The 26,225-nt window shown below is 44.1% G+C and overlaps 1 protein-coding gene across 1 annotated transcript; it reads right to left on the reverse strand.

Moving 5' to 3' along the window:
- Positions 1-973: 973 nt before the first annotated feature.
- Positions 974-25,108, reverse strand: LOC130863962 (liver carboxylesterase-like). The gene is made up of 13 exons (XM_057754284.1): positions 25,004-25,108; positions 24,464-24,524; positions 11,073-11,277; positions 7,854-7,992; positions 7,057-7,190; positions 6,717-6,975; positions 4,279-4,380; positions 3,727-3,867; positions 3,527-3,607; positions 3,093-3,237; positions 2,557-2,694; positions 2,061-2,133; positions 974-1,321 (listed from the first exon to the last, which is right to left on the reverse strand). The coding sequence occupies exons 1-13, from the start codon at positions 25,106-25,108 to the stop codon at positions 1,135-1,137; spliced, it is 1,770 nt and encodes a 589-aa protein (XP_057610267.1). The 3' UTR covers positions 974-1,134.
- Positions 25,109-26,225: the final 1,117 nt, after the last annotated feature.

The following is a 26,225-nucleotide window of genomic DNA, read 5'->3' on the forward strand; positions in this document are numbered from 1 at the left end:
ATCCCTGTTCTCTCTGTGACTTTTATCATTAAGGGATGTTGTATTTAGTCAAAGACTTTTCAGCAGCTAATGAGATGATCATGTGGTTTCTTTTTCATTTGTTTATACGGTAGAATACACTGACAAATTTTTGTATGTTTTACCATCCCTGCACCTCTGGGATGAAGCCTACTTGGTCATGGTGGACGATTTTTCTGATGTGTTCTTGGATTCAGTTTGCCAGTATTTTACTGAGTATTTTTGCATCAATATTCATGAGTGAGATTGGTCTGTATTTCTCTTTCATAGTATTGTCTTTGTGTGGTTTGGGTATCAGGGTAATTGTAGTCTTGTAAAAAGAATTTGATAATGTTCTGTCAGTTTCTATTGCATGAAACAATTTGAAGAGCATTGGTATAAATTCTTCTTAGAAAATCTTGTAGAATTCTACACTGAAACCCTCTGGTCTTGTACATTTGCTACTGGTTGTAAGTTACTGAGGTTATGTATTTTGTTTTGTTTCTGAGATGTGGGTCTTGTTATCTTGCCCTGGGCTTATGCAACCCTTCGTTCTCAGTCTCCAAACATCTGAGGTCACAGGCGCTAGGAGCCTACTTTGTAGTTTATTAACTTTGGGGAACAACATTCTGCACCTATGAAGTTAATGAACTTCGGGAAATCAGATTTGCTACTGGCAACTTAGAAGTATGAGAAAACATGAACTAGCTGAGAGAGGACAAGGGATTTCCTGAAGTCAACAGTGCCTGAAGCTTCTGCTTCATTTGAAGAGGGTCTGAGGCTTGGAGATGAGGAGAGAGAAGATGAGGAGAAGAAGATGAGAGGAAGGAAGGAAGGAAGGAAGGAAGGAAGGAAGGAAGGAAGGAAGGAAGGAAGGAAGGAAGGAAGGAGAGAGTCTAAAAGAGTGAAGTGTTAAAGAAGATGAGGGGAACACACATCAATATGGTTGTGGGACCATTTATTGAGTCTAATAAAATGAGTAGCACACAGAGGGTTTGTCATACACAGTGAAAGGGAAATGCTGAGGTTGGAAATGCTTATGTGAGTTTGGAATGAATAAAAATAAATAAATGGACTTTGTAACCTCGGGATGACCTCATCCATCCCCAACACCACACACCTTTCCTGTAACTGGCACTAAAGCTCTTTATGCTTGTCCCGAGCCTCCTTTAGCTTCTGGATCTTCTGGGGCAAAGTCTTCATCCAGAACTGCAGCTTTCTGGCTTTGAGGGCTCGGCCCACAGCAGGATAGATGTCCAGCTTCAGGTACTGCTCATCATGGATCATCTCAGGCCAATAGGGGAGACCCTCACTGTTGGGGTTCCTGTGGATATGATACCAGCAGGGAAGGGTGAGGTCACTCTCATCCAAGACATGATCCCTTGATTTGGGCCAGAGCAGTGGATGAGTAGGCCAAGGGCCAGAGGGTGCAGGAGGACGGGAGTACAGATGTAGAACTCAAATTACACTCATTAGCATCTCATCCACATGAAGCAAGGGAAGCTGTCTAGTTTTGTGTGTTTCTCTCAGAGGGAAAAAATCTAAAGAACAGTACCAGAACACTGTGACTCACCCACCCAGTCTCTGCGGATTAGCAGTAACTGAAAGCTAGAAGGTGTGTGCCTAAGTGTGCCCTGGGATGGAGAAAACTAGAGTGTAATTAAAGACCCATGCATGCTAATGAGGTGCGCACACATGCCTGATCCCTTGATTTGGATCAGAGCAGTGGATGAGTAGGCCAAGGACCTGAGGGTGCAGGAGGACTGGAGTACAGATGTAGAACTCAAATTACACTCATTAGCGTCTCATCCACTGAAGCAAGGGAAGCTTTCTAGTTTTGTTCTTCTTCTCTAAAGAACAGTGCTCCAATACTGTGACTCACACAGCAGGTCTCTGTGGGATGAGAAGAGACTAAATCTAGGTAGTATCTGCCTTAGTGTGCCCCAAGCTGGAGAATATTATGGTGTAATTAAGATCTTACACATGCTAATGAGACACATCCACATAGGAGCCCTGGATGGAGACCCAGCCATAAGGAGGTTGAGGGAGGGGCGTGTTCTCACCCATGTCTTGCAAAGTTGGCCCAGTACTTCATCATCCTCCTGTTCAGCAGCTTCTCCTCCTCAGTGAAGTCAACTGCAGACAAAGGAAGAAAAGGGTCAAAGTCCTAGCTGCCTTATGAAGGTGCCAATTTTCTACTATAGCAACCACAGCCTGGCCCTGCATCTTAGGCCTCAACTGTAGCCTGACCCTGAATCCTAGACCTGGTGTATGCTCTCTTTACGCGGCACTCAGAACCCAGCACCCATCCAAGTCTCTACTCAGGTTCACTCCTACCCCAGTTTGTGCTCATTCCTGCTAACACAAGCTGGACTAGGAAAGGTTCATATTCTAACCCTGCTAAAGTTTTCTTTTCTTTTCCCTTAGTTCAGAAATGGTTCTCACTCGACTACATTCTCTCCCAGAGCCTCAGTTTCCTCAACGGTCCTAAGAGCTCAGTAATTCCACAGGAAACAATCAAGGGTTCCATTCAGCTCAAGGAAAACAAGGAAGACTCACGTCTCAAACCCCAGAAGTCAGAGCCAAAGACAAAGGCAGCGTGATCACCATGGTCAGCCCTCACGTGGGATGGCCTGGCATGTTTGATGAAGCTGGGCTGGTGCTGGAACTCATAGAAGTAGACAGGAGCATGGGAACCTGGCAGTGAGGACACACGTTGGCATAACGGTTTCTCACATGGAGTTTTCCCACCTAACTTCGGTGACAGGAAACCTTGCTCTAAAGTTATCTGGAATCACAGTTGAGTGGTGAGCTCCAGGCTGGGGCATTGGTTATGGGAAACGTTTTGTTAAGCAGTAACCCTGTCACTTCCAGATGGGGAGTTTTTATAAGATACTGAGTCTGACATGTTTTCCCCTCTAGACATGGATAAAACATCACTCTTTTACTCTAGCCATAAGGATTTACTGAGATAAGTGTCTTCAGGTGCCTTGTATCAGAGACATGATCAACATGCGCCATACCTGAACACTACAGTGTTCACCTGGGACCCACAGCTCAGCTTCTTCCCTTGGTCTTGTTACAGATGTACTCACGCTGAAAATGTGCTACTTGGAGTGCAGGGATCACAAACATGAAGTCCTCCATCAACTCTCTGAACTGTGCTTGAAGGGTCTGTGGGTCCTCAACATCCCCCATGTACTCTTCCATTAGCAGGTCACTACATTCAGGAGGCAGCATCTACACCAGGAAGAATCAGGAAGGATGATGTAGGGAAAGCTCTTAACATAGGCAGGCAGCAACCTCCTAGTAATGAATGTTGCCATGGGAGAGACAGTGTATAGGATGAAAGGTACAAGCTTTGGGTGAGTCCACATAGAAACACACACAAAAATTGCCTTTATTTCTGGGTATGGTAGCTGAGAAGAGTATATCAGAATAATTATAGTAATTATTATTAATAATTTTTCTTAGAGTAATATTAATAGATACTAATAATTTTATCAGGACAGGAGCCAAGGTCTCTCACCATGTATGCTGCTCTACTCTTCAGAACAGCTGGCAGGGTCTCTCTGGTTATGTTCTTTATGACAGGATCAAGGCCCATGAACTGGGAAGTAGAGGAGAGTCTTAAGTATAGCATGGGTTGTCTCTACATCAAAGTATCTCTGAGTTCCCACCACCCACCATTTGAGTTTGGGTCACCAGGGACTTAGAACCAGGTCTCACCAAGGGAATTCCCCAGCCACACTCGTCACTGTCAACACCAATGATGCTGGGGACAGGGTGAAAATCCACAGAGGCCAACAGCTCCCGAGGGTGCCTCGGTAGGAACGTCCCATCCACCACAGCAGGGATCATAGTGAAGACCTAAGGGGCATTAAGAGTCAGTGCTGAAGATAAACCACATAAATTTTCTGGTGCCCACTGAATACCCACCATTTCCCATTTCCTATCTCATTTTAGGATGATATGCTCACTCCAGAAAAAACTGAACATCAAAATTATCCTATCTTGATATTTCTTTTTCATCAATTTTATTGAGTTCTACATTTTTCTTTGCTCCCCTCCCGCCTCTCCCCTCCCTTCAACCCTCTCCCAAAATCTCCATGCTCCCAATTTACTCAGAAGATCTTGTCCTTTTCTATTTTGATATTTCTACACACAGTACTAAAAGGACAGCTAACCATGGAGACAATTAAATTATCTGGTTTAAGTAATAAGAACTGGCAATCCCATATCCTGGTGACTACCACCTCCAAGCCACACAATTCTCCCAACCTGGTTAATAATAGCCAGAATCTCTGCTTTATTCTTGTTTCGGAGACAGTGCACCAGGGCCTCTGAGTCCTTGGGCTCACATCCAGATAGGTTGGCCACCGTCTGTAAATGGAACAGGCAGTAGTTGGCTCATTCATCCTAGCATGAGGTAGAGTTTCCTTAAATCCAAGTAGATGTCATTTACCCCTAATTACCACATCCTACTGTGTGTTGTGTATGAAAAGACTTAAGTGAAATTGTTCACATTTTCTCTTTCTCAGAGATGTCAACTTGGAAAGGGCATTCTGTCTGCATATTCATTTTGTTGTAGTTTTGTTTGTTTTGTATGGTGTTCATATGTGTCAAGAGGTATGACGTGTCATATTTTGCCTATGAATGTCAGAGAACACCCCCGGGTGTCACTTGTCATCTTACCCCATGTTTCCTTTTGTCTACACCAGTTTAGCTGGGCTAGGACCTTCCAGGGATTCCTCTGTCTGTGTCCTATCTCTCTGTAGAAACACTGGGTTTACTGACTCATAGTACTTCCTCTAGCCTTATGTGGGCTCTGGATGTTTGCACTTGGGGACTCACTCTTGCACAGTGAATATTTTTACCAGCTGACCCTTTCCCTCAATCCTTGTATCCTGCTTGGGTATTTATTTGTCATCTTTACATGAGCCAGGGTAATCTTGAAAAAGGAACTTCAACTGAGAAAATGCCTCTCTCTGGTTGGCTCCTAATTGTGTCTGGGAATTTTGCTATTAAATGACAGGAGGGCCCATCTCACTATGGGCAGTACCACCATGGGCAAGTGTCCAGGACTATATAAGAAAGCAAACTATCATTAGCTTTACAGAAGCCTCTCAGTTTCAGGTCCCATTTATTAATTGTTGCTCTTAGTGTCTGTGCTACTGGGGTTATATTTAGGAAGAGGTTTCCAGTGCCAATGCATTAAAGTGTATCTCCCACTTTCTCTTCTGTGAGGTTCAGTGTGGTTGGTTTTATGTTGAGATCTTTGATCCATTTGGACTTGAGTTTCGTACATGGCGATAGATGTGGATCTATTTGCACTCATCTACAATCAACAAGACACAACTGCAGCCTACAGAATGGGGAAAGTCTTCACCAACCCCACATCAGACAGAGGACTGATCTCCAAAATATTCAAAGAACTCAAGAAATTTGAAATCAAAAGAACAAATAATTTGTTAAAAATGGGGTACAGACCTAAACAAAGAACTCTCAACAAATATCAAATGCCTGAAAGACACTTAAGAAAATGCTCAACATCATAAGCCATGAGAAAAATGCAAATCTGAACAACCCTGAGATTCCATCTTACACCTGTCAGAATATCCAAGGTCAAAAACTCTGATGATAACTTATGCTGGAGAGAATGTGAAGTAAGAGGAACACCCATCCATTGCTGGTGGAAGTGCAAACTTGTACAGCCACTTTGAAAATGAGTATGGTGTTTTCTCAAAAAATCAGGAAACAATCTACCTCAAGACCCAGCAATACTACTTTTGTGTATACATCCAAAGGATGCTCAATCATACCAACTCAACTATGTTCAAAGCATCATTGAGTGTCATAGCTAACACCTGGAAACAACCTAAATGCCCTGCAACCAAAGGAAGGATAAGGAAAATGTGGTACATTTTCGCAATGCAGTACTATTCAGCGGTAAAAAAATAATGACGTCTTGAAATTTGCAGGCAAAGGATGGGTCTAGAAAAAAACATATTAAGTGAGGTAAACCAGACAAAGAAAGACAAATGTCATATAAACTCACTCATAAGTGGCTTTTAGACATAAAGCAAATAAAAACCAGCCTACAGTGCACAACCCCAGAGAACCTAGACAGCAAAGAGGACCCTACATAGGAAAGAGAAAAAGCCAAGTTTTCCTGAGTAAATTGAGAGTATGGGGGTCACAGAAGAGGGTATAAAAGAAAAGGGGATGAAGGGAGGAGAACAGAGAAAAATGTATAGCACAATAAAAAGAATAAAAAAGGAAAGCAAACTGAGGAAGCCATGGGTAACAAGGCAGTAAGCAGTTTCCTCCTAAGCTCCATTGTGGCTCCAGGTCCCTGCCCGTATGCCCACTCTGACTTCTCTTCAAGTTGGATTATAAACCATAAGCTGAAATAAACCCTTTTCTCCACAAACAGTATTTGGCCATGGTCTTTATCACAACATTAAGAAGAAAACTAGGAAACAATGCGTAGGTGTTTTGCCAATGGTTGAAGTCACTGGACACAGCTTTCCTTGTCATATATCACACTCAGCACACATAAAGCAGAGGGGAATATTGTAAACTTTATGCCTCTAATAAGTTACTGGAAAGAAACTATTTCCCATATTCCTAGCTTTTCCCACTTAACAGAATGCCAGAGTACCAAAGCCAAGAACTGAAGCAGCAAAGTATGGGCTAGTATTGATGAGGACACTCACTGTGTGGACCACCTCAGGTGTGTCAGAGATAAGCTCAGGCAGCAGGGCCACTCCACTCTGCATGATGGCTCTGTGGAAGAGTCCTTGGGACATAGGGGACACAACAAGTGAAGACACACTTGTGCCACCTGCTGAAGCGCCAAAAATGGTGACCTGGCCAGGGTTGCCTCCAAAGTGGGCGATATTCTGCTGGACCCAGCGCAGGGCAGCCACTTGGTCCAGGTAGCCCCAGTTGCCTGTGGCGTGTTTGTCTCCAGTGCTGTGAAGTGGCAGGGACAGGAATTACAGATCTGCCTATGTTCTCCTCAGACCCCACTGTCCATCCCAGTTCCAGGCTTACCTGAAGAAGCCGAGGATACCCAAGCGATACTGGATCGAGACGATTACTATTTCCTCAGTAGCAGCCAGTATGGATCCATCATTCATGGAAGCCATTCCTGCAACCAGTCCACCACCATGAATCCATACCATTACCTAGGACATCAACACAGATCTCAGGAGGACCACACCCAGTCCAAGGTCAACTGTAGTGCCTACTGGATTATCAACTGCTTTGCCTCTGTGCAGGTTGACATGCATACCAATCTTCACAGGATTTCAGGACATGACCCTCTGATTGGGTACTCTAAGCCTCGAAACATATTTCCTTCCCATGTCTCCTCCATGAAATCTCAGCCTAGATTAATACCTCTACATTACAAGTGATGTCATCATCACTCTCAGTCCCATCAAAGTGGAGCAAACAGGAGTATCTCCATGTGTGTCTTTCCTCATAGCAAATCAGAAGGGACATCAGATCCCATTGGCACAACAGATAACCTGCAGCTAGGAATTTTGGTGATGTCAATACGCAGCCCTTGATCACCCTCCTGAGTGGGTCTGCCAGGTTCAAGTTGATAGAAGAATTCCTGGTTTAATTAAAGACCTAGAGCCTCTTACCTCTAGAGCCCCAGAACTCTGAGTCACACACCTAGGCTTAAGCAGCTCACCATGGCTGGGATGACCTTCTTCACCCCAATAAGGTAAGACTACTAAACAGGGTCTAAACGACAAAGGATCTCAGAATTACTTTGTCCCTTCCAATCTTCCAGAGGAAGAAACAACTTCTTCCCCATCTGACCACAGCCTGGCACTCACAGGTAAGTTAGAGCCCTCATGGGCATGCACTGGTGTGTAGATGTTGAGATACAGGCAGTCCTCGGACATAGAGATGGAAGGCATGATAATCTTCCTGTCCTTTGAAAACTGTGAACTCATGAAATCAGCCTGCAGACACCTGTTGAAAATGGAAGACAGATAGCACAAGATCTGGGGTGGTCAAACCTAAATCATAGTGTGAATTTTCTCTCAGTCATCTTTAGACACTACTTTCATGATGGCCTGATAATGTTTGTCCGCTCTCTAAAGTCCTTTCCTGCCAAGGTAAAGGCCACCAGCTCTATAGATATGAAAATGGAGCAATACTTTTAGGGAGGCGTCTGGTTGAAAAGTAATATCCTGAATCAGGCTAGTATATGGAGACTGTTGGCATCTATGAAAGCGATTGTCTTCCTGTACTATTTAATCCTGGTGTGGTGGTTAGTTTGACTGCTGACTGATACAAGGTGGGATACACTGGGGAAGGATATTAATGAGGGAATGTCTAGACCAGTGGTTCTCAATTTTCCTAATGCTTTAACACTATAATACAGTCCCACATGTTGTGGAGACCCCCAACCAAATAATGACTTTGTTGCTACTTCTTTACCGCAATTTTGCTACTGTTATGAATTGTACTGCAAATATATGATATGCACAATATCTGATATTCAACACCTGTGGGAATAACAACTCCCAAGTTGAGAACCGCTGCTCTAGATCTTGCGGGCCTTTGGGCACACATGTAGAAAATTGTCTTAATTATGTTCATTGAGACAGGAACACTTGCCTATTTTTTTCTTGGGTTTTATATCTGTGCATTTATCTCATATAAACAATTATGTAAAAGCATTTGAGGGGAAACAGAAAGAGGGCTGGTTTGATGGTTAAGAATGTGTGCTGTTCTTGCAGAGGACCTACGTTTAGTTTGCATCCCCATGGGGTGCCTCACAACCTTTTATAGCTACAACTCTTGGGGAGCCGATTTTCTCTTCTGACCTCTTTGGGTACCTGTACACCCATGGAACACATACAGACAAGCAGGCACATATAAAATAAATAAATTTTTAAAAGTAAAATTTTAAAAAGAGCATCCCCAGAACACAGGGAATGGGAGGACAAATTCTTACTGTCTCCCAGCTGTGCCCAAAGCCAGCCCTGGTGTCAGCTCTGTCTCACAGGAAATCTTTTATAAACAGAGCCACATTCTGAAAGTTCATGCGCATGTTTACTTCTTGAAGTATGGAGTTTGTTTTTTCTTAAAAGATAATATTTTAATGGGTGAATTTGGTTCGCCAAGATCCGCTCACAAAAGCCCATGTAACTGACGGGAACTCAAAGGTCAGCCAGCGTTCACGGAGATCCTCCAATCAAGCACACCCAGTGCTTATCATACTATTGTTTCTCTGACCTGATAATACACAGAGAGTTTTGCATCAGGCTAGGAGAAATGTGTCACCCGTCCAGGGAAAGATAATTATGCTTGGACAGATTCTGGAAGTGGGGACAGGGTAACAATCTAATAAATAAAAAAAAATGAAGAGATTGGGACTGAAAAAAAGAAACCTTAATTTACAAATATATGTAATACAGACAACTTGCTGACCAACATAGCTGAACCTCGTCAGCCTGAAAGATACTCTGAACGCTGCATCGGTCTGTCCCTAGTGCTCACCGTGGGTCAACACTGTGCTTCATGCTGCTGGCTCAAGAAAAGAAAATTCAGAATTTGAAGTATGGCTTCTATTTATTGTGTACCAGTTTCAGAATACCATAAAGCCAAAAGGCGGTTCCCTGAAAATTGGGAACCGTGTGTGTGTGCGTGTGTGTGTGTGTGTGTGTGTGTGTGAGAGAGAGAGAGAGAGAGAGAGAGAGAGAGAGAGATTTAGAAAGGTTTTATTTTAACTGGCTTACACATTGCTGGGGCTAGAAAGTTGTGGGGCAGACCAGGATGGAGGCCCAGGGAAGAGCTGATGGCGTAGGTTAAGTACAGAGGCAGAATTCCATCCTTCTTGGGGGTAAATTTAGTTTTTCTTCTGTTGAGGCTTCAAACAAATTGGGCAAGGCCCACCCAGCCACGTTACTTATTTACTCAAATTTTATTGATTAAATGTTAAGCAGAGTTTTAAAATACCTTTATAATAATGTCTGTTCTAATACTTTTCCAACTGTCAGTGCTGTGGTGGACCCAAGTTGACATACACAGCCAAGTATCACAGTGGCTGTGATATATTAGGTCACCCAGGCCATGCCAGAAGCTGGAGAGCCCTCTGCTTACTGTGTTACTAGTATAACCATCAGTCCTAGTGAGGCCTGAACATAGCAGTGAGTCGCCACATCCAGAACACCTTCTCGGCTGTCCCTCAAAATATCTAGGGAGCAACTGAGTCACACACGGCTTGTTTTATGTTAATACATAGTTTATCTACTTTTTGTTCAGACCTTGGCATCTAGTGCTCACCCAGTCCTTATAATCCCATGAAGTAGGCGGGGCCATATTATCCCTACTGTTCTTACTTCAGAGCTGAACACTAAAGAGCATACTCCCTCTCTCCCGTGGCCCTCCCAGTTGTTACCCTGTCAACACTTGCCTATTATAGGAGGGACCATTCCCTAGGAAGATTTTCTGAACTGTGTAAGAGTGGAGAGAGTAAGTGAGGCATTAGCAGGCATGCATGTGACATTTAGGTTCTATTCCAGATTATGGGCATGATATGAACAGCGGCCTTAAACTTCTGCACCTGTGGTTGCCCACTTAGGGTTGATTATAACCTGAACTTGTGACCCATTGTAAAATATTTCCTCACTGCGTTGTTTATGTCAGGGTCCTCTAGCACAGCTTCAGAAAACAAACTAAGATACGTGGGTATTGGAGCTGTGCCCACATAGGATCTATAGGAATGAATGGACATAGTCTCCAGTGGAAAACATGTACACCTGTTCTTTAGCCAATGGCACCTGGACAGTGAGTGGTCACAGTGAGCATGAAGAATGGCCTTAGTCTCTGCTCCTCACTGCAGTACCTGCAGCTCAGTCCCTACAGGTGCCAAGCTCTGACTCAGGAGCCTGGCACCGTTGTTCCTCTCTAATCCTTAGCACATTCATTTTAAAAATGCATGCGAGATGCCCTTAGTACAGACAGAACACTGCTATAGAGCTGAGATAGAGGAAGTGTGGCCTAGAGCCAAGGCCTGAAGTCCTCTGGGCCCCAAAACTTACATGGCTGGCTCAGAGGTTGCATCTCTCACACCACTCCATGGTTCAGGTGGCTCAGGGGGAGCAAAGCGCAGTGGTCCCACAGGTGGCTTGGCAAAGGGGATCCCCAGGAAGGTATAGACACCAAGTTCACCATCTTTCACATGGATGAGGCTTCCTCTCACCTGCCCTGTGTGTGTGTTCCTGATGGGGCTGGCTGAGTCCTGGCCTGGAGGGGAAGAGAAGCCATCAGCTGTCATCACACTTGGGAATTCCTACCTCATTGTCTCCGTGGTACATGGGGAAGGTAACCTGGGTCCTCTCAGTTCAGCTGTGGCATGTGGAGATGAGGCTTTCTGAATTACCTAGGGCCAGAAACCTTGTCATTGGCTCTCTTGAAAATTGATAGAGCACTTCTCTAGTCAAGAAGGTGACAGGTTCAGAGCCACTTGGCATCATGAAAGAATTATTATCATTACCCACACAATCACTAGGAGCTCTATCCACAACCACACACAGAGGAGGGACATGTCTCTCCTGCTCTTCTGTCCCTGCTGGCTCCTAAGTACATGGTAACTTTACACATCTCTGACCTTCCTTGTGCCACAGGGCCCATCCTGTGGGCTTTGGTGTGGGCATTAGAGGGGGCACAAATCCACACTTTGATCTGTCGTCTTCACCAGCTCTTCCATCCCTGGTTATTTCCCTCCCACAAGCTCAGACTCTGACTCTGCAGAACTGGGCAGCTCTGGCCCTGGTCCCCTCTGCTCACGGAGACAGTCTCACCTTGCACATGGAGGAGGAGAAGCAGGAGCCCACAGGCCACAGCAAACAGCCAGCCAGGAAGTCTACTGAGTGGCATGGTTGAATCCCAGGGCTAAGTCTGTGCTGCTACAAGATGAAAGTCTCACAACAACGGGAAACAGAACAGGTAGGCTTTGCCCAGGCAGGAGTTTATACCTTTCGGGATTTGGGTGTGGAAATTTGGTTGAGTGGGGCAAAGTTCTTATTGTGGCACAACTGATAAGGCAGAAGTCAACAGAGAACCAATAGCCAGCAGGCAGGACAAAAAGCAACTGTGCAGTTTCTGCTCTTTCCATGACCTCTTGGATAGGCATGACATGGCATCTGAAATCCTTTTGGAATGCCAGGATCCCTTTCCTTGAACATGATCCCTGGCCCTTTTCCTCACCAACCCAATGTAGGTATATGAGCAAAAAAATAGAGAGCAAAAAGCTGTAACAGGAGAAGCCACGTGGCTTCTGTGAGTAGGAACACACTCAAGATGCCACAGATGGAGAGAAGTGAGAGGGCAGGAGCTCTAAGTGTGACCTCATCCTCATGACACCTCTATGTTGTCAAGACTCATAGAGCAGTGAGTCCACCCTCAGGTTCCCTTACCCATATGGTGATCTTAGGATCACTTCCTGTTTACTTCCTGTTAGGTCATGGCAGTTTCTTTGAAAGACAATGAAATTCTGACTCTTCTGCCTCTCTCTCTCTCTCTCTCTCTCTCTCTCTGTGTGTGTGTGTGTGTGTGTGTGTGTGTGCGCGTGCACGCGCGCATGCCTAGCAGAAGTTCAATAAAATTATAGGCCCTAGTGCAATGGTCTTCAACATCCCAAATGCTATGACCCTTTAATACAGTTCTTCATGTTATAGGGATCCCCAAACATAAAATTATTTTTTGGTGTTACTTTGCAACTGTAACTTTGCTATTATTATGAATTGCAATGTAAGTATTTAATATGAAGGATATCTGATATGCGACCACAAGTGGTCTTGACCCCCAGGTTGAGAACCACTGCCCTAGTGGCTCTCTCGGGCATCATCCTTCCTGCATTCAAAGGAAGGGTCTCTCTCCCTGCCCAGCTCCTGAGCCCAGCTGAAGCTCATCTTCAACTCTCTGCTTCCTGGTGTTGAAGATTGGCATTGCAGAAGTCATCATTTTGGTGATATCCTATGGTTGGCTTACAAGACAATGAATGAAACCTGAGAAGATCCTAGGATGGCCTGGGTTTGTCATGTGCAGGAGTCTTGTGAGCATCAGGATCTAGAAGATGGGGGATAGAGCCCTTTAATGACAGAGCAAATGCTTTAGGTGAACACAGAGACAGACTGAGCACCATCTTTCACCTTTATACAATGGAATATATTATAAGAGAAGTTTTTAATACAGGGCCTAAAAATTTTAGGGACAACAATGAAGTCATAATATAAATTGATAATACGGGATCTGATGAGAATGATCGTGTCACAAGGAACCAAACAGTTCTTAGGGATAAGTGAAAGTGAGAAATAGCCTTCCATACATAGACTGGTACTCAGGAAGACAGTGATAGGATGCTCTTCTCCTGGACATTTCCGGGCCTTCTGATGCTCCCATCCAACTACCGGGACACACCTCAAGGTCATATTCACAGATGTCCTGAGTCTATGAACATGAACCTCATAGCATCTCCAGGCTCTGTAGAGGAGGTGGGGAGAAACATCGGATGATCCCAACAACACACATACACAGATACACAGACATACAGTCACACAGTCGTCAGACACACACACACACACACACACCGAAACAGCATTGTCTGTGCCAGCGCTGACATGAGAGAAAAGCACAACTGTGAACTACACACAAAATTTCAGCCTGCTCTGAGTGGATCTGAAAATGAGGAAAATGAGAGCATGACAGAAAGTTACCTAAGGACCAAAAAATCCTACATGATCTAAGTCGAGATAATGTGTGAGGATAAGCGTTTGGACACCATGGGTTTGTCGACTCCTCTTTACCTCAGAAAATGTCCTGCTTTGGATGCTGTGCAGTCTTAAGCAGCCCTGATCCTCTCTGCCTGGGAGTGCAGGGAGGGGTCCAGTGAGACCCTCCTCCTGCTGTGTCATCTCTACAGCTCCACCTCCCGGCACCTCCCCTCCCACAGCACCATGGTCAACACTGCAGAGTCTGGCAGACCTGATGAGTTGCAACAAGAAAAGTTAAAAGCCCCAAATCATCCAAGTGAATCTTTGTTGCAGCCCTCCCCCATCTGACCTGCAGGAATCAGCATCTTTGGTGCCACGTTTGTGGATGAGGCCAGGGCAGCAGCCACTCACAGCCACCAAAGAGTGACTTCCAACATCTTTCCCAGTCAAGTGCTCACCCTGTCCTGTGACTTGCTGCCTGCACACAATGGCCTTCCAGACAGCATCTTTGTCCATGCATCTCACTGAGGGCTCCTGCCTGTGATGACTGACAGTTATTGCAACAGACAAAACCTATGGAAACAGTCCTGCTTTATCTTCAAAGAAAATCTCCATGAAACCCTGTGTAATCAACTCAAATGTCCTCCCTGGAAGCTGGAAAGCCATATCCAGACCAGGAGTCATTGGTGAAAATCAAATTAGGTGAACAAATTCCTTTTCTTACTGCTCTTTGGATTTCTTCTGACTTTTGAGACAGAGTTTTATATGTAGTACAGACTGATCTGTTAGCTTTCAGATTCTGGGTTTAAAGGTGTGTCACAAAATATGCAGCTAATACATCCCTTCCAAGTAATTCTGGGCATCCGTTATTTTAATGCTCCCATGGATGGCACAGGCCAGGATGAGAGAGAAGAGGACAGGCACACGCTGTCTCTCTTTCAGTTGTCACAGACTCTGAGCCCTGGAATCCAGACGAAGAAGAATACTCCAAACAGCAGCCATGAGTGAATCAGGCAGACCTTCCTGCATGGAGAACTCTGGTGACCTCCCAGAGCCTGGTGACCCACAGCAGGGGTCACAGGTGAGGTGAGTTCAGTGGCTCTGACTGGGAAAGCTCAGGAACAGATCAATAAAGTGTACACTATCAGAGTGCAGAGGTGCAGGAGGAGGTCAATGTGTCCACACTAGGGGAGTGTAAGTGCTGCGCACACACCCTGGGTCTTTCAAGTTCTGATAAGAGCCTGAAATTTGCTGATAGGCCCAGAGCACACACGCCCTTTGCTCTGGAATCCAACCTGCCCTTGCACCAAGGTAGGTGCACAGTGAAGAAAACCTAGGGACCACTAAGGTAAACTGAGGTCTGTGGGGCACCAGGAAAGTCTGTATGCCAACTAACTCTGTGCCTTTCAAAGGTTTCCAGGCCACTGTTCTGTCCTACGGGGTGACACACTCACAGATATCCAGCAGCATAAATGTATATTATTATTACCCAGAAGTCCAGGAGTAGCACAAAAGAACTGAGGGAAAAGACCCACCTGTTGCATTGTCCCCTGACCTGCAGGCCAGCACAACTTAGATCCCCTACTACTGAGCTGGCTCCTCAGTATAGGTGACCTCCTCCAGTATCAGTGATGCTTACGAGGGAGAAGGCTCCTCTGTGGCATTGGAAGGGGCATTGGGAGTCAGTTCTCTCCTTCCACAATGCGGGCTCTGTGGTTGAACTCTGGCCCGGCTTAGATACAGGCACCTTTTTCTGCTGAGTCATTTCACAGGCCCTGGTAAGGGAATTTGGAGACACATTTCCTACAAATTTTTCTGATGCATCTGAGAGTTACTACCTCTCTGTAGTCTCAGTTTCTAACTCTGCAGAACTTACCAGTTTAAGTAAGGTTCCACTTAAGAGAAGAAGAAGCAGAACGTCTAGCAGACTCTTTCATGAAGGAGGAACCCCGAAAGACCGTCTCACCTTTAGGCAAGTTCAGCAGTCATTTCTCTGTGTGTCCTGCATATCTAGTCAAGCAGTCCAGGCAAAAGCAGTTTCTTGCCCAAATGGCTAACCAACTCCATAAGGAGCCTCTTCAATGCCTATCATCCTCTTGGAGTAGATTGGTGCTGCCAGGAGAAAATGTGTCTCACTGTCATGAAAAGTCCTAATTTCTTAAAACATTTAAATGCCATATTCTGAAGGTCTCTGAAAGATTTGAAGAATACCTATCTATCTGAAATACATCTCTGTATATTTAGAAAATCTATCTAACATGACTACAAGGTTTACTATTATAGATGATTATCTACTAACCTATATTTCTTAATTATACATTACATTTTTAAATGAACTGCACAAACACAATACCTTAATCAAGAGCAGAAATATACATATAACAGGATTGACCTTAAATTTGTATCAATAAACCAAGATCCATACCAATGCAAAGTATCCATCTCTATAGCATATGATGGAGAGGTTGTGGGGTAAAGGGAACACTCCTTCATTGCTGGTGGGAGTTCAAGCTGGTACAGCCCCTTGTGATGTCAGTGTGGTGATTTTTCATAAAATTAGAAAACAATTTTCTTAAGACATAGTAATACCACTTTTGGGTATATATCCAAAGGATGCTCAATTGTACAACAAGGACATGTGCTCAATTATGTTCATAGAAACATTGTTTGTCATAGCTAGAACCTGGAAACAACCTAAATGCCCTGGACTGAAGGATGGATAAGGAAAATGTGGTACATTTATACAATGGAGTACTACACAGCAGAAAGAAATAAAGGTATCTTGAAATTTGCGGGAAAATGATTGTGTCTAGAAAATACCATCCTGAGTGACGTAACCCAGACCCAGAAAGACAAATATAATATGTATTCACTCATAGTGGCTTTTAGACATAAAGCAAAGGAAAAACCAGCCTACAATTCACAATCCCAGAGAACCTAGACAACAATGAGGACCCTAAGAGAACTGTACATAGATCTAATCTACATGGAAAGTAGAAAAAGATAAGATCTCCTGAGTAAATTGGAAGCATGGGTATCATGGAATAGAGTAGAAGTGGAGGGGAGAGGAAGGGAGGTGAGCAGAGAGAAAAATATATAGCTCATTAAAAACAATTTTTAAAAAGAAATAATCAGAGTCATATTTCTATATTGATATTTAGGTTCTGATGAGATGTTATTAAGACCGAGGCCTAGTAGAGGTCTGGGTCCTGAGAACTATTAAATATCCCATTTACTCATCAACTTTGGGTCAGAGAGCTAGTCATCACAATACAGCAAACAGATTCGTATCTTAATACTGAACTTCATGGTCTCCAAAATGAACCTAATGAGATAGGGCATGTGATTTTGACAGACCTCACCAATATGATATGGGGTCTTTGAAGAACCCACATCATGGTTTTTCAAACTTCTGTTTTATTTTAAAGAGCATTTTAGTCCTAGAGAAGATGACAGTGAAGATAAAAATTTAAAAAGGAAGGATAGAAGGGGCTTAGTACCAGAGGAGTCTGAAAGGAGATGAGCCTGCTTTGGGTGGCTCACAAAATCCACATTGTTATTGGAGCATTTATTGAGTGAACCTAACAAAAGATGACCCAGCAGGATAGAGTCACATGCAAAAAATTCGTGATAAATGTAGAAGAGAGGTCTAAGAATTGAAATTAAATGAAAGCCAGTCATGTGGAACATGGAGAAGAGACACTATTGTTCAGCAGGATTTGTGGAAAACAGGAAGATAATTGTATACATTGAGAACCCATCAGTCATGGTGCCAGGGTCAAGGATGTCTTCTGCTTAGACAAGTCTGTGCGTTCCTACCTCTCCCACCCTGTGGTGACACACACCACAACAAAAGATCTTTAGACTCCCTGCAGGCACTGACCTCTGACCCAGAAGACTGGAGAAGTTGTTCTCTTAGAAATCTTATGTATGCATGTATCTGAAAATGCATGGCAGACTACACATCACAGACAGAAAACTTTTGTTTGGATGGGATGAAGGAAGCCCCCCATTCTGGCCAGAGCTTCTGAAGTCCTCTAGGCCCCAGAACTTACATGGTCAGTAAGACGGTTTGAAAGAAAATGGGCTTCAAAGGGAGTGGTACTAATGGAAGGTGTGATCTTGTTGGAGTAGGCGTGGTCTTGTTTGAGGAAGTGCTTCGCTCTGAAGGCACGCTTTGAAGTCTCATATATTGTCAAGCCGTGCACAGTGAGACAGTTCCTTCCTGTTGCCCTTGGATCAAGACATAGAGTTCTTCAGCACCACGTCTGCCTGCATGCTGCCGTACTCCCAGCTAACATGCTCACCTCCATGATGATAATAGACTGAAACCTCTGAATTGTAATCAAGCCACCACAATTAAATGTTTGTCTTTATAATGGTTGCCTTTATCATGGTGTCTCTTCACAGGAATAGAAACCGTTAACAAGACAAGACAGGAAGTCCCATGTATGACACCACGGCATAGTTCAGGGGACTCACGGGTGCAAAACACAGTGTACCTACAGGTGACTGGGCAAAGGGAATTCCCCAGAAGTGTGGACACCAACCATGGTGCCCTTCTCGTGGAGGAGGCTTCCTCCACCTGCCCTGTGTGTGTGCTCACAATGGGGCTCACTTAGTCCAGGCCTGCAGGTAGAGAGACACCATCTGGGTTAGAGCTATCACACTGTTTCCACAGTCATTTCACTAGGGTGCATGGGGCAGGGAATCTGAGGTGTCTGGGTTCAGCTGGAGGATGTGGGGGTAGGAATTTCTTCCTTCCTTCTTCCTTCTGCTCATTCTTCCTTCCTTCCTTTGTTCTGATTTTCTAGGCAGAGTTTCTCTGCGCAGCCTTGGTTGTCTTGGAACTTGCTATGTAGACCAGGTTGACCTCAAGTCAGGAAGATCCTCTACCTTTGCCTCTGTGGACCCTGGCTTAGCACTGCAAAACTTCCTCTTGTTGCTAGCACGGCATAGCCATGCATTTCCTTGCCTCCTGCAATAATCAAATTTCCCTATTGTTGTGCTGTAGCGGCTCCAGCTCCAGCGAATTGCTGTCCAGTCTATGGTCCCAGCCGTCACTGTCACTTACTCTCCCTACCCTCAATTCTTTGACCAAAGGAACTGATGGATCATTTGGTTGAGAGGTCTTAGGATCAAGGATTCAGATTCTTCATGTTTCTTGATGTGCATGGTGCTTCTCCTTGTTACAGACTTTTCTCAGCTTAGTTCTGTGCTGATTAGAATGTGAATGGCCCCTATAGACTCATACATTTGAATGTTTGGTTCCTAACTGAAGGACTGTTTGGGAGGTGTGACCTTGTTGGAGAAGGTGTGTCCCTGGAGGTGGGATTGAGGTTTCAAAAGTCCACACTAGGCCCATCTCTCTGCCTTTTGCTGGCAGATCAGGATATAAGCTCACAGCTACTGCTCCAACACTTTGTGTGCCTGCCTGCTGCCAGGCTGCCTGCAAGGATCATGGTCAAGGACTCATCCTCTGAAACTGTAAGGAAGCCCCAGTGAAAATGTTTTCTGTTACAAGTTGTCGTGGTCATGGTGTCTCCACAGCAATAGAACGGTGACTGCGACAGCTGGGGGAGGGGGAGCCGTGTGCCTTGTTACTCTCTGCACCGTCATCCAGACCCTGTGATGGGAATTGCCAAGGCCACAGCAGGTGTGTGGAATGAAGACGTTCAGGTGCATTTCATGGAAGAAACAGGGAGTGAGCCCAGGAGCGAGTGGGAGCAGGAAGCTGAGGCTCAACTCCATTAAAGCTCCTGCAATGAGACACTCCTTCACACCATTCTATAACGTAAGGCTGAGGAGCCATAAGGACAAGTGGTATGACAAGAGATATGGGGTCACTGACACCCTCATACGTGTCCAGAAGAGATGCAAAATGATAGTCATAGAAGACAGTTTGGCACTTTTATTAAAAGTTAAACAACCGTGTGTTAATTGATTCCACAATTCTGATCTCAGGTGTTGCCCAAATGAAAAGAAAATATTGATCTCAAAAACATATGCTTGAGATGTTCATAAAAGCTTGATTAAAAGTAGTCAAAATCTGGTCACTCAGGTACACATTAGCTGTAGTATGTGTGGGTAAAATACATTGTGTACATATGTGGAATAACACTGCTAACCAAGAACAACACAGCTGAATAACTTGTACCTGGTATCAGGAGCAGTCACAAATGAATCCTCTTTTCTGTGATAAGATGGTGTGGTGGTATGATCATTTCATTAGATGCTGAAAAAGTCTTTGACAAAATACAACACCCCTTCAGGATAAAGGTCTTAGAGAGGGCAGGGATATAAGGAACATAACTAAACATAATCAAGGCAATATATAGCAAGTCAACAGTCAACATTAAGCTAAATAAAGAGAAACTCAAAGCAATTCAACTGAAATCAGGAATAAGAAAAAGTAGCCCACTCTCTCCATATCTATTCAACGTAGGACTTGATGTTCTAGCTATAGCAATAAGTCAACAAAGAGAGAATAAGGAGATATAAATCAGAAAAGAAGAAGTCAAACTCTCAATATTTGATGATGTTATGATAGTTTACGTAAGTGACCCCAAAATTCTACCAAGGAAATTCTACAACTCACAAACACTTTCAGTAATGTAGCAGGATACAAGATTAACTCAAAAAATGTAGCCCTCCTTTTCACAGATAGTAAATGGGATGAGAAAGAAATCAGAGAAACATCACCCTTCACAATAGCCACAAACAGCCTAACATATCTTGGAGTAACTCTGACCAAACAAGTGGAAGACCTATATGACAAGAACATTAAATCTTTGAAGAAAGAAATTGAAGAAGACAGCAGGAAATGTAAAGATCTCCCATGTGCTTATGTAGGTAAAATTAACATAGTAAAAATGGCAATCTTACAAAAGCAATCTACAGATTCAGTGCAATGCCCATCAAAATCCCAGCAAAATTCTTCACAGACCTCAAAAGAACAATACTCTACTTCATATGGAAAAAACAAAAAACCCAGTATAGCCAAAACAATCGTGTACAATAAAGAACTGGAGGCATCACAATCCCTGACTTCAAGCTCTACTATAGAGCTACAGTACTGAAAACAACTTGCTATTGGCATAAAAAGAGACAGAAGGATAAATGGAACTGAATCCTTCGACCCGGATATCAGTTCACAGATCACACACCTGGTTTTTGACAAAGAAGCAAAAATATATATAAAGTGAAAATATCATATTTAACAAATGGTGCTGGCATAAGTGGATATCAACAAGTAGAAGAATGTTTATAGATCCATATCTATCACCTTGCATAAAAACCAAGTCCAAATGGATCAAAGACTTCAACATAAAGTCAACCACAATGAATCTCACAGAAGACAACGTGGGAAGTGCACTTGAATGCATTGGCACAGGAGACCACTTTCTAAATACAAACCCAGTAGCACAGACACTGAGAGAAACAATTAATAAATGGGACCTCCTGACACTGAGAAGATTCTGTAAAGCAAAGGACACAATCAACTAGACAAAACTGCAGCCTACAGAATGGAAAATGATCTTCACCAGCCCCACATCAAACAGAGGTCTGATCTCCAAAATGTACAAAGAATTCAAGAAATTTGGTATCAAAAGAACAAATAATTCAATTAAAAAATGGGGTACAGACCTAAACAGAGAACTCTCAACAGAGGAATCTAAAAGGGCTGAAGGACACTTAAGGAAATACTCAACATCCTTAGCCATCAGAGAAATGCAAATCAAAACAGCTCTGAGATACCATCTTACTTACACATGTCAGAATGGTTAAGATCAAAACCACCAATGATAGCTTATGTTGGAGAGGATGTGGAGTAAGGGGAACACTCACTCATTGCTGGTGGGAATGCAAACTTGTACAGCCACTTTGGAAATCAGTATGGCGGTTTCTCAGAAAATTAGGAATCAACCTACCTCAGGATCCATCAATACCACTCTTGGGCATATACCCAAAAGATGCTCAATCATACTACAAGAGCATTTGTTAAACTATGTTCATAGCAGCATTAGTTGTAATAGCCAGAACCTGGGAACAACCTAGATGCCCCTCAACTGAAGAATGGATAAAAAAAAATGTGGCACATTTACACATTAGAGTACTACTTAGTGGTAAAAAAAAATAATAATAACATCTTGACTTTTGCATGCAAATGGATGGAATTTGAAAACACTATCCTGAGTGAGGTAACCCAGACCCAAAAAGATGAATATGGTATGTACTCACTCATAAGTGGATACTAGCTATAAGCAAATGAAATTGAGCCTATATAGTTCATGACCATGGAGAAACTAAGTAATAAGGTAAACACAAGAAAAACATATATAGATCCACTTGGAAGATGGAAACAGACAAGATCGCCTGAAAAAATTGGAGCATGGAGGTGGGGGGAGAAATAAGGATAGAAGGAGAGGAGGAGAAGGGGAGAGTTGAGGAGAACTTGAGGGAATGGGATAATTGAGATGGAGGAAGGACAGAGATGAGAGCAAGGGAAGAGATAACTTGATTGAGGGAGCCATTATAGGGTTAGCAGAAACCTGGCTCTAGAGAAATTCCCAGGAATTCACAAGGATGACTCCACCCTAAACAATAGAAGAGAGGGGGCCCAATCTTGACTTGCCCTGTATTCAGACTGATGATCACCTTAAATATCACCATAGAACCTTCATCCAACAACAGATGGAAACAGAGACAGAGATCCACATCAGAGCACTGGACTGAGCTCCCAAGGTTCAGTTGAAGAGTGGGAGGAATGAGAATATCAGCAAAGAGGTCAAGATCATGATGAGTTCACCCCCTGAAACAGTTTACCTGAGCTAATGAGAGCTCACCAACTCCAGCTGGACTGAGAAGGAACAAGCATAGGAACAAACTAGTCCCTCTGAATGTGGTTGACAGTTGATGGCTGGGGTAGACTGAGGGGCCACCGGCAGTTGCACCAGAATTTATCTCTACTGCATATACTGGCTTTTTGGAATCCTCTTCTCTTTGAATATATACCTTGTTCAGCCTAGATATAGTAGGGAGGGCCTTGAACTTTCCACAAAGCAATGTGCCTTACCCTCTCTTTGGATTAAATAGAAGTGGGGGGCATGTGAAGGAAATGGGCGAAGGGGAGGGAGTGGGAATTGGGTTTGGTATTTTTATAAAAAAAAAATCTAATAAATTAAAAAATACTTTTAGGGACCAGGGAGTAATGGCTTGAAGAAAAAAACTCAAAATATTCGGCTCTATTAGGAGGTGTGGCCATGTTGGAGAAAGTATGCCCTTGTTGGAGGAAGTGTGTCATTGTGGAGGCAGGCTTTTAGGTTTCAAATGTGCTGAAGGCACGCTAAGTGTCCTAGGCCACTTCTTGTTGCCTTCTGATCAATGTGTAGCCAGCACCATGTCTGCCTGCACGCCGCCATGCTACCCACTAAGATACTGATGGACTGAACCTCTGAAATGTAGGTTTGACCTCACAATTAAATGTTTTCCTATATAAGGGCTGCCATGGTCATGTGTCTCTTCACCACAATAGAAATCTTAATTAAAATAGACGGCAGGGGCCCTGATTTTTTCAATTCTATAGATCCAAACTGTTCCATCAGAAAGCATCAACGGTTGGCAGGGAGCAGAGAGACCAGGCAATGATTAACATAAAGGATCATGAGCTAAATTTTTCCAATGAAAGAATTATTCTCATACTTGAAATACGTATTATTTCTCATCTAATATTCTTCTGCCAGTTTATTAAGATATGCTGACAAAAGATAAATTTGATTGCAATAGAAATCATTTGGCAATAAAGCTGTCCAATGGTAAGAAAGTTACTTAGTATCTAAAAATCAGTCAGTGAACTGTTCTGAACATCAGCAGAAATCATTCCTCACAGAGGTGTGTCTACAGCAGGAGCTCAGTAGTGCCTTCAGGCTCCTGTGGAAGTTATCAGGCACAGCTCATCTGTACTCAGATGAAAGACTCTTCTATCTGCCCAGCTGTCCAGGCTAGAGTATTCTCATTTCTCTCCTGCCCCCTCGTGTTCAGAGAGGGCACTGCAAGAATCATCATTGATGTTCAACTAGCTCAAAACAGCAAAAAAGATGATAGATAGATAGATAGATAGATAGATAGATAGATAGATAGATAGATAGATAGATAGATAGATAGATAGATAGATGGATGGATGGATGGATGGATGGATGGATGGATGGATGGATGGATGGATGGATGGATGGATGGATAGATAACATAAAGTATACTCCTCTACCCCTATGACTGGTACTATACTCATACAGTGAAGATGATGCCTTCTGGATTACCTGGCGCTGGAAACCTTGTCCATTGGCCCTCTTAAAAATTGACAGGGCACTTCTCTAGTCATCAAGGTGACAGACTCAGAGCCATATGGCATTATGAAGGAATTCTTGTCATTACCCACATACACTAGAAGCTCTACCACAACCACATACAGAGGAAGACATGTCTCTACTATACTTCTGTCCCAGCTGGCTCCTCAGTACATGGTAACCTTACACATCTCTGACCCTCCTGTGCCACATGGTTTTTCCTGTGGGCTTTGGTGTCGGCATTAGCAGGCTCACCGATCCACAATTTCATCTGTCGTCTCCACCAGCTCCTCCCTCCCTGGTGTTTCCCTCCCACGAACAGAGCCTCCGACTCTGCAGAACTGGGCAGCTCTGACCCTGGTCCCCTCTGCTCACCATGCACGTGGAGGAGGAGAACAGGAGCCCACAGGCCACAGCAAACAGCCAGCCAGGAAGTCTACCGAGCGGCATATTGAATCCCAGGTCTAAGTCTGTGCTGCTACAAGATGACAGTCTCACGACAACAGGAAACAGAACAGGAAGGCCTTGAGCAAGCAGGAGTTTGTAACTTTAGGGGTGTCCATGTGGAAATTGATTGAGTGGGGCAAAGTTCTTATTGCAGGAGACTGATCAGAACCCAGAAGCTACAGGGAGCCAATAGTCAACAGGCAGGACAATGTGTCTAGTAGACGATGCTGAGCACATCACAGGCGGAGAACGGAATGCAGCTCTGGGAAGGTGACATGGGTCAAAGAGAACTGCATGAGCATGCCCGCCACCCCAAAAACTGCTCCCTGCTTTCAGGACTTACAGTTTCCTGTCCACATTCAGGGTCCCTCATCCCTTGCAGTCGTGATTTTTAAGTCTAACATCCCCCTCCCTGCTCCAACACAGCTGTTTCATTGAAACACACTGCAAACTCTGGTAGGATTTTACTTTGTGCCAACAGCTCCCAAATAATGGCACAGAGTAATCTCTGTTCTTCCACATGACTTTTAACTCTCTTTCATTCTGAGTGTCCGACCCGTTCTGCTGCTCCATGTCATACCCTGTGTGCCTCGATTATCTCTTCCTCTCTCTGCCCAGAATTCCCACCTATTTCTCTGCCTAGCTACTGACCATTCAGCTCTTTATTACACCAGTCACAGAAATACCTCTTCACTGTGTACAAATAACGTACAGCACTGGCCAGTTCCCTGCCTTAGGACACTATGATTGGTGAAGAAGCCCAAGGAGTTGGAGGGGCTGTGTAGGAAGATGAGATATACAAGGCCAGAGAAGAGCCAACCTGGAGTCTGCCTGAGACTCTAGCAACAGGCACTATCAGAGGTCCTGATCATGCCTAACAATGAGGGACCTGAATCCAGTCTCTATGCTGCTGATGCTGCTCCTTTTCACCTCCTCCCCGGAAGGAACTGCTAGAACCCAGTAACAGGGCTGGTATTCCAATCTGTGAAAGGGGCAGACTAGCTGTACTGCCTTTCGTCCTCTCAGTGTCAGGCTCACATACACAAAACCACGGTGGGTACCTGCACTTTGGCAATCCCACCCATCAACACTGGAAAATGCCTAGTGATTGACAGCCCAAAATAGCCACTGTGTGAATGTGATCTGGCCTTGTGGAATACGGTTTTGTGTGACTATGGAGATGGGGGGGGGGGGCGTGCACATGAGGCTAACACAGACCAGGGAAGCCATGGGGAAGTTAAGGGAACAAGGAAGCATTGAGAAGTTAAGGGAATCATGTCTGTAATCCCATGTCATGCATAGCTGACCTAAGTGTGTAATCACCTTCCTGCTCAGAAGTTCCTCTTGCTCAGGGAGAGCAATAATAATCAGAAATAAAAGAGGGTCTATATCCAAGTCACCTTGTTTATTCCCCTCTCATGCTCTACACTCACCATCCCAAAGCTGTAATCTGAATCTGGGGACAGTTCTGGTTCCAACTAAGCCATCTTCCAGGCTCTAGGCTCTCCCCCTGCCCTTATCCATTCCAACCTGTAACTGATTCTTCCCCGACTTGGTCATTACCTGGAGGAATATTCTTCATTCCATCTGACAGTGAAGTCGCTTAGGAAAATATAATGCCTACAAATGGACACTGATCTTAGGCCTTACAGCTCTGCCATGGTGGAGACAGGAAATAGGAACCCACTGT

Source organism: Chionomys nivalis, chromosome 21 (assembly GCF_950005125.1).
Source record: "Chionomys nivalis chromosome 21, mChiNiv1.1, whole genome shotgun sequence".
Taxonomy (NCBI): Eukaryota; Metazoa; Chordata; class Mammalia; order Rodentia; family Cricetidae; genus Chionomys; species Chionomys nivalis.